The following is a 12,086-nucleotide window of genomic DNA, read 5'->3' on the forward strand; positions in this document are numbered from 1 at the left end:
GTGCACTGACGCCACGGGCTCGGCGACTCCGCTGAGCTGCACGGGCCGGAGGAAGGGTGGCTCGGGCGGCTCGCCTGGGGGTGGGCTTGTGAAAGAGTCAGGGGGGGTATGGACATGGTTAGGGGTTAGGGTTAGGGTTAGGGTTAGGGTCTGGGTTAGGCTTAGGGATATGGATAGAGTTAGGGATAGGGGTTAGGGTTGGGGGCTAGGGCTGGGGTTAGGGGTTAGGGGTTAGGGGGTAGGGTAGAGCGGCTCGCCCGCGAGACGACGCACACGCTCTTGATCCTACGTGGCGGGCTACGCCAACCTCAGGCCGGGGGAGGGCGGTCCCGTGCAGTGTGTTCACAGCACCGCGTGGATACGAGGGGGGGGGGGGGGGTGCGAATACAGCCGAACACAGCCGAGCACAGCGGAGTACAGCCGAGTACGTGTCCTCTCGAGCGCTGCTTGGGGGACACAGCGTCCGCGTCCTGCGTCTAGACGCGTCGCTCCTCCGGGGAGCGGCGGAGGCGCGAGAAGAGGCCGTGCAGCACTACGGCGCTCGACTCGGCAGCCGACGGCAGCCGAGCGTCCTCCTCCCCCTCCTCCTCCGACGCCGCAGCACCACCACCGCCAACCGCGAGCGGCGACCCAAGCGCGCGCGTGTGCAGGCTGTCCGCAAGCTCGCACGCCGCAGTCACTGTCTCCGCCGTCGCCCGCAGCTCCGCAGTGCTGATCTCGCCTCCTCCCCCTCCTCCCCCTCCTCCGCCTCCTCCGCCTCCTCCGCCTCCCTCCTCGCTGCCACTGCTCGGCCAGCGCCGGCTCGCTTCTGCCGCCGCGGCCGCCGCAAGCCCGCGCCCCGCTGCAGCGATGCGCTCGTGCTCCGCGCGCGAGATCCACACGCTCGGAGTCGCGGCGGCGTCGCGGAGCGCCACGTTGCACGCCTATCCCACCACTGCCCCGACGGCTCTTCTCGGTCCGGCATGCTGGCCTGCCAGGCGCCAGGTGGTGCACGCCGTGAGGGAGAGGCGGCGGAGGCGCAGGCAGAGGGCCGAGGCGGCGGCAGCAGGCAGACCGCAGAGGTGCAGCAGCCCGCGCACGCCCTCGAGGCCGGCCGCGCAGTGGCTGGCGTCGGCGGTGGGGGCGGGCGGGGAGCGGAAGCAAGGCGGGGGAGGGTCGCTCTGCATCGCGTCGGGGAGCGACCTCTGCGCGAAGAAGGGAAGCACCACCTGCTCGCAACCGCCGCCCGCGTGAGTAAGACGCCGTTCACAGCTCAGCGGCACACGGTCTTCCGGCCGCCTGTTCACAGCTGCGCGCCGTGAAGAGACGCTGCTCCCGCCCCGCAGCGCGGAGACGCGCAGCCCCGCCTCGTACAGCGTGCGTGGCCCACCGAGCGAGGGGGTGGGACGGCTGGCGGCGAGCTCGCGGTAGAGCACCAACCAGCCCGAAGAGTCGAGTAGCTGCTCCGAGCAGACGCGCCGCACGAGCAGCACCGGCTGCTGCTCCGCGCCTAGTCGAGACGGCGACGACGACGATGGTGGCAGGCGTGATGACAATCAATAGCACGGGAGGGCTGCTCCGCGCCTAGTCGAAACAACGATGGCGAAGATACCAGGATCCGCGATACCAGCGATGGCAATAAGTAGCGTGGGGGTGCTGCCCCGCGCCTCCACACTGGCCGCACGAGCCGCGCCCGACGCACCACCTGCAGCCGCGGCTGCCCGGCGCCGTGTGGTAGGCGCCGCCGCGCGCAGAGCAGACAGCGATGTCCCACGCCCCCGGCCGCACCTGTTCGTCGGCGCGAGGCGTCAGGACAGCCGCTGCCACACGCCGCGATGTGTTTGGGCGGCACGGCCGCACCATGCGCAGAGCCAGCATCACCACTGCGTGAGTGCCTCCTCCTCCTCCGCCTCCTCCTCCGCCTCCGCCTCCCCCGCCGCCAAAGGACGAGTCCGCGTCGAGGGACGGAGGGGCGAGGCCCTCCTCCGCCGCCTTGAGCCAGCCGACCGGCAGCAGCAGCGAGGCCCCGGGCATGCCTGCGGCACGAACAGCCGCCGTTGATGGAACGTCGAGCCCCCGCCCGTCTGTTCAGAGGGGGCATCTCTTGGGGCAGACCGAGTGCGTCCTTGCGGGAGAGGAACTCGGTGAGGCGGGAGAGGAAGTCGAGCAGGCGGCGGGGCGAGTCGCCAGAGCCTCCGACAGGTGCGTACGCTGCGAGCTCGGCACCATTCTTCAGCGCCTCGATGGCCTCCACGACCGCCGCCGAGTGCTCTCCCGCCGGGAGGGCGCAGTGGGCGTGCAGCGCCTCGAGCAAGCTGTGCAGGAAGCGGAGAGGCACGTCGAGCGGCACAGCCGCCGCGCCGGCGACGGCCGGAGCGCCGTAGCTGCCGAGCAGGTCGGCGAAGCACGGGTGGAGCCACGGCGGGCAGCGGCCGCCGGAGACGATGCCGCCGCCTAGGCCGCCACCAGCACCGCCGAGGCTGCTGGCGGCGGCGATGGCGGGCGGCAACGGAGGGAGGCCGGTGAGAGCGCTCCTGGCCGCCCTCGCCCACGCCTCGTCGTCGTCCCTGCTACTACTGCCAGCCATCTAGCGTGCTGAGAAGTGCGTGTGTGCGTTGTTTGTGGGACAGTGTGGTGGGTGCGAACGGTTAGCGAGCGAGAGGCGGCGGGGGTTTGCAAGGGGGTCGCGGCTATGCCGATGTCCGAGCGAAAAAGAATTCTGACTCCCCCGCAGAGAACGCGATCAAAGATTTACTACCATCCCTCCCTTGGGTTGTCCGTTTTCTTTCTTTCTTTTTTCAAAGATTTACTTCATCTCATGGCCGAGGGGAAAAGAATTTTAGCAGGAATTATTCTCGGATGGGTTCGCTCCGCCTCGTGTGCCTCGCACAGAACGTCGCAAAGCTTTCTTCTGGGGTTCGCGCGCTCGTCACGCTGCTTACCGCCACGAAGCAGACCTTCGCACTATACACCCAATTCATTTCCTCTCCATCTACCATAACCAGACTCGACTGTTTCGTATTTCTGTGCAGGCCGGAGGACGCACAAAGTGCTGCGTGTGCTGGCTGGCAGCCGTAAGCACACACGACTCGAGGATATACCTGAAGGTGTTTACAGGCCCTGGAGAAGCAAGACGTCGCTCTGTGCGCCGCGTGAAGCAGGACAGGAGGTGCATGCTGCCTTGTGAGGACCTCCGTGGGTGAGGACCTCCGATTGTGAGGACCTCTGTGGAGGTTGGGGACGAGCTCCATGCTCCTGTGCTGGGGGCGACGGCGCCCTTTGGCGGCAAATGATCGGACGTGGGCGTCAGAAGAGTCGTCCTTGCGCGAGGAGAGCTCGATAAACTCGAGGGGCCAAAATATGCCGCCAGGAGGCCAAAATATGCCGCGAGGGGCCAAAATATGCCGACGCTGCTCCGACGCCACCGACGGCCGCCTTCCCATGGCCTCCTGAGCCCGCGCCGCTCACTGTAGCTTGGTATGAGGTAGTTCTTTGGTCTCAAAGCGTACGAACACCGGGTGTAAAGGCCTGTTCGCCCCAGTCGAGCCTGAGTCGGAAGACGAGACGGAGCATTCTCGACGTGTTCACGCCCACAGTGGACCGGGACCACAGCGTCGCGGGGCCCATGCGGTCGTGGAGCGCTCCGAGGCCGTTTCTGAGGTGTGTGGCGTGGGTACTAGCGAGTCTGGGCCTCCGCGCGACCTCATTTTCTTGTCATACAGTACCTTGAGCCAGATTGGCTCGGGAACATTAATCACGAGCGACAACAGTCCAGCATGACAACCATGCCGAGACGGCCTCGGCGGTCCATGCCGCGCTTGTGACCGCTCACTATGATCCCAGTGAGCACCTCGGCCAACGGGCATCACAAAGCTATCACACACACAAGCGCGCGGGCGGCGGACGGCTCCGACGACGCATGGGACCCTCGGCATGGAATCACCGCGGGAGGGAAGGGGTTTTTCAACGTTTTCGAAAATCCTGGATATATCACGAAATCGAAAATCATCCGGATCGAATGTCATGAATTCACACGTGTGTGTCATCGCATTACGCATGTGCATGTGATATGTGTCACAATAATGTCATTGAATCAATCCGATCCGATTCAGAATTTACAGTATCACATGGGCGGACACTCTTGGAGCACTTGACGGGGTAGTCGCACTTGCCACACACTTGGTCTTGGAGAGTGCGGGGTTGGGGTTGTTTTCTATGTTCACCCCAGGGTTGTTCCCGAAGACGCGTCTCAGGCCTAGGCCCTAAGGAAGGCTTCGGTGTGCGACGGCCGGGTTCGGGGTCCACACGGCTCCGTAAACATATACGGCTCGCAGCTCTTAACATATGGTTCATGGAAACCAACGCACGTGAATACTCCTGTGTACACTCGACGTGACACCACGCTCCACGCCGCCCGTGCCGCGCCGGCGTCCGGCGAGCGGCATTCTTCTGCGACCTAAGTGGCGCACGCTCGGGTGGCGGGGGGGGGGGGGGGGGGGGCGACGGCGCGAACTCATTCAAGATGCATGTGCGTCATGTGGGCGAGCTGATCTCCACAATCCACTGACGCGCGATGCGAGCGCGTCACAACGCACAAGTACAAGTGCCTCTAGACTGCCTGTATTGGGAACCGTGGTCGAATTGGATTACAGCGTGGCCCTCCCACCCACAGGCCACAGGCGGCGTCATTATTGGGCTGCGCCAGCGCGAGTGCGCGATGACGAAAAGAGGCTCACCTCTAAGATCGCCGAGCGAATACGTTCATCAACTTGGTGAACAGCGCGTTGTAGACACCGTCGCTGCCAGACTTTGCACGCGCGACGGCGCCGTGCTTTGGTCGCAAAACAGCCAGAGTGTCGCGCACCGTCACGACGTGATAATAGTTCAGGATCGCCTCATGATTGGTGTGCCTAGAGCTGTCGTGTATGAGCACGGTGGTGCGATTGTGCATCAAGCGCAAGGCATAGAGCGCGCACGCCTCTCGAAAGCGGCCATCTACCAAGATGAGGTCGTAGCAGCAGCGCGAGGTCGGGATAGACTGGATGTACGAGCGTGATTGCTTCTCACGCAAGGCAGCACTGCGCTTACTCCAGTCTTTGGGGTTCCCCCACATGATAGTCTCTCCGATGTTGCCAAGATGAAACGTCAGAGAGCCTGCAGCCTCAGCATCACGGATAGGTGAATGACTCCGAAGGACGTCAAACCAGCCCTGGCTGCTATCGATTGCGTCGACCTTCAGTGGCTCTAGGTGTGTGAGAGTCGCACGCCATGCCGCCATCACTGTGGAGCCGCCTGTACCCCACTCCAGATAAGTCGACGATTGGTTCAGCAATGAGAACCAAAGCTGTGCCTCTGCGGTCGTCATCCGCATGGTTGCGTTGGCGAGCGTGCCAAATTTTGCGTCCATGCTGCGTGCCGCGTGAAGGCCCTTGAAGCTCTCCCTCGCAAGCGCCATAGGGTTCGCGTCGCGAGAATGAGAGTACATCGCAGGAGCATGGCCTATCAGCGCGACCGCCACCCGCAAGGCGACAGCGTGGAGCATTTCTGTGGAGTGACCGAAGACAGTCGCTATCTCTCCCTTAGGTGAGTGTTTTCTTTCTTTTCCGCTAAAATTCTTTTCCGGTTCTCCCCAACCAACCCCGCCGGCAGCGCGAGCTGCCGGCCACATTGAGCGGTTCGTCCGCGTCGCGCACTCGTCCCAACCGGGGGCCGCAGATTCGTTCTGCGCGCCAACGGCTGGTGACGCTGTGTGTGTTGCCCTTGAGCTAGTCCTTCCCCGGTCGCCTACATACATGCACATGCACATGTACATGTAGCCTCTGCGCTGTCTGGCGAACGCCTGTATGCCATGCGCGCGGACCACGCTTGCGTGGATACGTGGCTGGCACGTCCGTGGCAGGCTGACCCCTGACGTGTGTGTGTGTGTGTGTGTGTGACCCGTGTGCGGGGTAACCCGCGCGCGGGGAAGCTTCACGGGTTCGAGTCGTCAAACATTAAGCAGCGGAGGTGTGCCGAGGGGGGCCGGGAGCGGTAAGTCGTTGTCGCCCGGCGCTGCTTGCAGGCCAGCACCATGGCGATGGCGCGCTAAGAGGTTCCTCTTTTCCGCCCCCCCCCCCCCCCCCCGCAAGGCGCGCGAAGCGCGATACAAATTGGCAAGGTAAGGTAAACTTCTCCACACACACGAGGTGGTGGGGCAAGGGGGGGCAACCCTCGCGTCTCCACGTATGACGACAGGAGCCCCACGGCATTCAAAGTGCAAGGCCCAGTGCGCGTGGGTGAGCGGTGTGGTGTGTGTGTGTGTGTGTGTGTGTGTGTGTGTGTGTGTGTGTGTGTGTGTGTGTGTGTGTGTGTGTGTGAGTGAGTGTGTGTGTGGAGCATAGATGTCAAACGTGGAGCATAGATGTGGCGTGGAGGAAGACAGACGCGCTATCTCCTCCCATATCTGTTTTCTTTTTGAGCTTAGCCTTCGATGTTATGAAACAAACTGTTTTCTTTTTTATCCTTTAAGCGCCTTCGTTGTTAATAATACAAACCCAATGGTGTGTGTGTGTGTGTGTGTGTGTGTGTGTTAGAACTCTAACACTCACGTAATTTGGGGCCTGGAGCCCTGTTCACGCGCGCGCGAGACGTGCAGACAGGGTTGCCAGGTGAGAGCGAATGGCGCGGTTCACGCCTCGCACAACAGAGAGAGAGATCCCAGGCGAAACACAGTCCGACCAACGACTGGGACACCAACGCGGTATGGGTGGACGCAGGACGGGCGATGACGGTCACACAGGAGCGACACAACAGATCGTGTGCCTCGCACAGAAGTCAGCTGTAGCTGTTCTTCAAAATTCTTCATCTCAGTACCTCGATGAGGTGACTTGGACCACCAAGAGCTGGCTGGGGCTGCAGAAGCAGCGCATCTCAGTCGTTCTTCACACGGCCATCGCAGAGCAGGTCGTGAATGAGCTTGCCTGTGGCGGGGGTGGGCGGGTGCACGGAGCTAAGTGCCTCGCCACCCTCGCAGGAGTCGCTTAGGCGGCTCCCGTGGTGTACCTGTGTTAGTGCCAGTGCGCGCCCGGTTGTGCCAGGAGTTTTATAAAATTCTTCATCTCAGTGTTGTGCGAGGGAGTTTTGTTGTAAGATTCTTCATCTCAGTGAGAGAGAGTTGTTTTGTTTAAATTTTCTTCATCTCATGTCGCGCGCTCGTCACGCTGCTTCTCTACCGCTGTGACCAGCACCTCCGTATATGTCGCGCTCCCCTCACACCCACGCACCAGGACCCGCTCTTCGCCGTGGCGATGCGGCTGCTGCTTGTCCAGCGCCGCTGCGCCGACCCCTTCGTCACGGTGTCGGCAACGCTCAATGAGGTTATCCTCCGCAGATACGCCGCCGACCGCCGCGCCAGCGCCGACCACTTCCCGTGGCTTGCGAGGGTGAGCCCGGCGCTCCGCCTCTCGTCGGAAGTGACGGGTGCTGGCGCGAGTCGCGCCGAATACTGGAGACTGCGGCGCGGCGAAGAGAATGGCGCGAATCTGCGGCGACGCCTCTTGCAGTCCGGCAAGGTGCAGCACTACGAGGGCGAGCGAGGCGCGGAGCGGTGGGTGCGCATGGAGTTAGCCAACGGCAACGTGCAGCACTACGAGGGCGAGCGGGGTGCGGAGCGGGTGGTGTGCGCGGAGTTTCCCAGCGGCAACGTGAAGTACTACGAGGGCGAAAAAGGCGTGGAGCGGAGGGTGCGCACGGTGAGGAGCGAGTGCGGGCGCCTCGGCTTGGCCACCACCGGCGTCAAAGCAGCGCTCGTGGCGCGCCTCCTGGCGGCCTGAGCCTGTATCCTGTTGAACACTCGCACCTAGACGTTTTTGCTGCACAGGCCACAGCGATCAGGCATCAGCGTCCGACACGCGACACAAGGCGGTCTGTGGATGCGAGGCAGCGGCTTTCCCCCATGACCCATGTACGATGTGCATCATCCCGATTCACCGTAAGTGTACGTAAGCCCCACGGACGGGAAAACCCAACCGACCCCCTCAACGGAATCCACGGTGCAAGGTACGGCTGGCATGTTGTGCGAGTATATGGGACAAAAGCGTCGAAAATGTCCCAAAAAAGCGTGTCTCGAGTTTGTTGCAGCTCCACAGCCTGCGCGCGCTGCCGGGACGCACCGCTTGCTGGATACACGCACTCCCTGGGTCCCAGGGAGTGCGTGTATCCAACAGGAATGAGTAGGCTCGACGCCGCGCTCGCTGTGGAGCTGCAACAAACTCGCCGCCGAGCGTGCCACCGACGGCGTCCCGGCGGAGGTGGTGGAGTTTGAGACCTGAGGCTGCGGAGGTGACGCCTGAGGTACCGGCCCGTGCACAGCGACTCAGCCGGCGACCGCCACGGGCTCAGACGAGACTTGTCGACTCGTCGACGTCAGGACCACCCATACAGCTCGCGGGTTTGAGGTCGCAAGAGCCAAGATGGTGGCGTTTGGACATCCCAACCATCACACAAGACAGCCTGTAGGTGATGGCGGGACGGCGCAGTGTTTGTGGCACTCGGCAGTAGGCACCCGCGGCACGGCCCCGCTGTCGGCTCTCACGGGCTGCGGAACCGGCCCCAGAGGGAGCCGTTCCGGGCGAGTGTGGCAGCTCCTGCGCTAGTATGGGCACCCTCTATCATAGCACTACTGATCCTGGTCATTAGAGCTGCCAGGGATAGCGTCAGGAGCCGGTAGGAGTCAAAACCTCTCATATTTGAGACATCGTGTCCCATATACTCGCACAACGAGCCGGCTCACGCACCGCACGCCCCGCACGGGGGAGACGACGAGTGGAGAGTAGCCGCCGATGGAGAGGCGACGATCGGCGGGGACGCATGGTGGGGAAGTGACGAACCGGACACGCTCGGACGTGGGCAAGAGATAGACGACCTAGTGGGTGGCGGGGAGTGGAGGCGAGGCGCGCCGCAGGTTGTTTAAATTCTTCTGCCCTCATCGCCAGCAAACTCCTCTGGGCGCTCCTCTGCCCGACGCACGCATCTCGCTCGGACATGTCCCATCGGACCGAGGAGCGTCGCTGGCGTGATGAGCAACGGCGCGCCGAGTGCGGACGCGAAGAGTGGCGATGGCAGGGCGAGCGACGGCGGTCGCGATCACGCGATGAGCCGCGGCGGGATGAGCTGCGACGGCGCGACGAGCGTTGGCAAGGCGAGCAATGGCCGCACCATGACGGGCGGCATGACGGGCGGCATGACGAGCGGCGCGGCTACAACGACTCTTGGTGCGGAGGTCGCGAGCAGCAAAGGCACGCTGAGCCGCAATGGCCCAATGAGCGATGGCACGACGAGCCATTGCGCGGCGAGCAATGGCCGAACCATGACAGGCGGCATGACGAGCGGCGCGGCTACAACGACTCTTGGTGCGGAGGTCGCGAGCAGCAAAGGCACGCTGAGCCACAATTGCCCGCTGAGCGATGGCACGACGCGCCATTGCGCGGCGGGCAACGGCCGCATCATGACGGGCGGCATGACGAGCGGCATGACGAGCGGCGCGGCTACAACGACTCTTGGTGCAGTGGTCGCGAGCAGCGAAGGCACGCTGAGCCACAATTGCCCGCTGAGCGATGGCGCGACGAGCCATGGCGAGGCGAGCAACGGCCGCATCATGACGGGCGGCATGATGAGCGGCGCGGCTACGACGATCGTGGCAGAGGCGAGCGCGCGCGCGACTGGCACGATCGGCGCGAGGATCGGTACCACGATCCCAGGCGCGACCATGACCGGCGCGACCTCCGCGGCGAGGGGCAGCTTCAGCACAGCGACCGCCGGTGGAGTCCGCCGATGCGTGGTGCGGGATCGCGCGAAGATCGGCACACCTCTGCTGCCGGTGGTCAGCTCAATGCTAAGCAGCTCAGCAGCCACATCTCAAATGCTGGCAGCGCTGACGCATTGCTCGCGCTCTTTGCTGCCCACAGCGCGAGCTTGGACCACATCCACGCTGCGAACCTGTGGAACAAACTGGGCAAGCAGCGCATCGAGCGGCGGCACGAGGGGCGGCTTGAGCAGCTGGTGCAGCGCACGCTCGACCTCGTCTCCTCGTGCAATGCGCGAGCACTGGCGAACGTCGCTCACGGCGTGGCAACGTGCGGCCTGCAAGCGAGGGTGGTGCACCCGTTGTTCGTAGCGGTGGCGGAGGCGGCGGTGCGTGGCGGGCTGGCTGGCTTCAACCCTCAGAACCTGGCCAACACAGTGTGGGCGTATGCGACGGCGGGCGTAGGGAGAGGGAGAAGAGAGAGAGAGTCAGAGGGAGAGGGAGAGAGAGAGAGAGAGGGAGAGGGAGAGGGAGAGGGAGAGGAGAGTAAGAGGAAGAGGGAGAGGGAGAGGGAGAGGGAGAGCGAGAGGGAGAGGGAGAGTAAGAGAGAGAGGGAGAGGGAGAGTAAGAGGGGGAGAAAAAGAGGGAGAGTGAGAATAGAGAGAGGGAGAGGGAGAGGGAGAGGGAGAGGGAGAGCTCGCCCTCCAGGCGGCGCACCATTGGGGGCGCTGCGGACTATTAGGCCTCGTCGCACATCGCGCGCATTCTGGATTGTCTTATTTATCTGAGGTTAAAATATCCATTTGAAAATGCTTGCCACATCTCGGGGATGGCGACGCCAATTGAGCCATCCTGAGATGCAGCGCCCTCCGGCCAGCATCTCAGGATGTAATGGCTCAATCAGGGATGTCGTGGACATCTTTGGTTGCCTTGAGCATCCCAAGATGCACGAAGCAATTCAGGATGCGCGAAGCAATTCAGGATGCGCGCGCATCCTGAATTGCTTCATGCATCTTGGGATGCTCGAGGCAATCTCAATTAGAATGGAGATCGTATCGGGCAATTTCAGATGCCTCAGCATCTCAAATTGCGGGTTCCCCGCCCCTGACGTTTCCGCGGCCCCCCCCCGCGATAGCCGATACAAATTGGCAAGGACCAAGGTACCATCCGTCTGTATTATTAACAACGAAGGCGCTCTGAAAAAGAATTCTTGCGCCTTGCACACTCCGTCTAGCGCAAAAATAAGACTCTCAGCTTTTCAGAACACGTCGGAAGTGTCGTCCTACGGAGCTACGCGCGGTCTCGCCTGCGCCACACCTCCACGCTGCCGGCGCGCCGGAGGCCCAGCTCGACGGTGCGGCGCGACTCGAGCGAGAGTGCCTCTGCGGCGAGCCCCTCGGGCGCGACGCGGCGCGGGTTGATCAGCACGAGCCTGCCGCCGCCGCGAAGCACCGCTGCGGACGCCGCGAAGAGGTCCGTGTAGAGCGCGCGCAGGTCCCGCACCTTGACGCGCTGCCCAAACGGCGGGTTGGAGACGACGAGGGAGACGCCGCCCGGCGCGAGCTCCGGTATCCGCTCGACGCCCTCGCGAAAGTCGACCTCTCTGAGGACGGCGCCTGTGCACGCCACCGCCCGCCGTGAAGAACAGACGCCGTTCACAGCCACAGCAGGAGTCCGCCCCTCGGGTCGCGCCGACGCGATCGGCTAGCAGCTTGCGCCGCCGCGCCTCCGCGACGTTGGCGGCCGCCAGGCTGACGGCGGCGGGCGCCACGTCGGTCCCGACTAGCGTGCGGACAGCCGCGGGGCGGGCGATCGCCGCCTCGATCAGCATCGTGCCTGCCCACAGCGGCAAGTGTGAAGAGATGCGCGGCGGCAGAGCGCGCGCTGGCGGAGGGGCGGGGACCGGAGCCACAAAAGGGGTCCCAGACCACCCCCTCCGCCGCGTCGCCGGCCAGCCCCGCCTGTTCACAGCTACAGCTGTGAAAGACCGCCGCCCACGCCCCTCCGCCGCGCCCTCTCCAGCCAGCCGCGCCATCGCCGCCGCCAGCGGCGGGTGCACTCCCGCGTAATGCTGGCCCGTCTGGTAGAGCGTGCGCGGTGACGGCGCCACGCGCGGGGCGCAGCTCGACACACCAGCGCCCCCCTCCCTCCTCTGCTCCGCCCTCCCCCCCGCCCTCCCCCCCGCCCTCCGCCCCGCCCTCCGCCCCGCCCTCCGCCCCGCCCTCCGCCCCGCCCTCCGCCCCGCCCTCCGCCCCGCCCTCCGCCCCGCCCTCCGCCCCGCCCTCCGCCCCGCCCTTCGCCCCGCCCTCCGCCCCGCCCTAGCGGA

The 12,086-nt window shown here is 64.2% G+C and overlaps 4 protein-coding genes across 4 annotated transcripts in view; 2 read left to right on the top strand and 2 right to left on the bottom strand.

Moving 5' to 3' along the window:
- Positions 1-4,717: 4,717 nt before the first annotated feature.
- EMIHUDRAFT_236963 (hypothetical protein) lies at positions 4,718-5,521 on the bottom strand (the record flags this gene model as incomplete). The annotated part of the gene is made up of 1 exon (XM_005778537.1): positions 4,718-5,521. The coding sequence occupies one exon, from the start codon at positions 5,519-5,521 to the stop codon at positions 4,718-4,720; it is 804 nt and encodes a 267-aa protein (XP_005778594.1).
- A 1,221-nt stretch (positions 5,522-6,742) lies between these two features.
- EMIHUDRAFT_236964 (hypothetical protein) lies at positions 6,743-7,790 on the top strand (the record flags this gene model as incomplete). Its single annotated transcript, XM_005778538.1, has 3 exons — positions 6,743-6,748; positions 6,829-6,957; positions 7,245-7,790. 3 exons carry the CDS (start codon positions 6,743-6,745, stop codon positions 7,788-7,790), a joined length of 681 nt encoding a protein of 226 aa, XP_005778595.1.
- Positions 7,791-9,034: 1,244 nt separating this feature from the next.
- EMIHUDRAFT_236965 (hypothetical protein) lies at positions 9,035-10,960 on the top strand (the record flags this gene model as incomplete). Its single annotated transcript, XM_005778539.1, has 4 exons — positions 9,035-9,781; positions 9,844-10,017; positions 10,624-10,869; positions 10,952-10,960. 4 exons carry the CDS (start codon positions 9,035-9,037, stop codon positions 10,958-10,960), a joined length of 1,176 nt encoding a protein of 391 aa, XP_005778596.1.
- The window catches only part of EMIHUDRAFT_457398 (hypothetical protein), a gene marked incomplete at its 5' end in the record, with an annotated part of 8,004 nt that continues 6,866 nt past the window's right edge, over positions 10,949-12,086 (bottom strand). The window contains 3 exons of the mRNA XM_005778540.1: positions 10,949-11,376; positions 11,426-11,596; positions 11,759-11,840. Of these exons, the coding sequence (XP_005778597.1) occupies positions 11,051-11,376; positions 11,426-11,596; positions 11,759-11,840 (579 nt within the window). The 3' untranslated portion in view covers positions 10,949-11,050. The remainder of the gene's footprint in view (positions 11,377-11,425; positions 11,597-11,758; positions 11,841-12,086) is intronic.

Source organism: Emiliania huxleyi, assembly GCF_000372725.1.
Source record: "Emiliania huxleyi CCMP1516 unplaced genomic scaffold EMIHUscaffold_243, whole genome shotgun sequence".
Lineage (NCBI taxonomy): Eukaryota > Haptophyta > Isochrysidales > Noelaerhabdaceae > Emiliania > Emiliania huxleyi.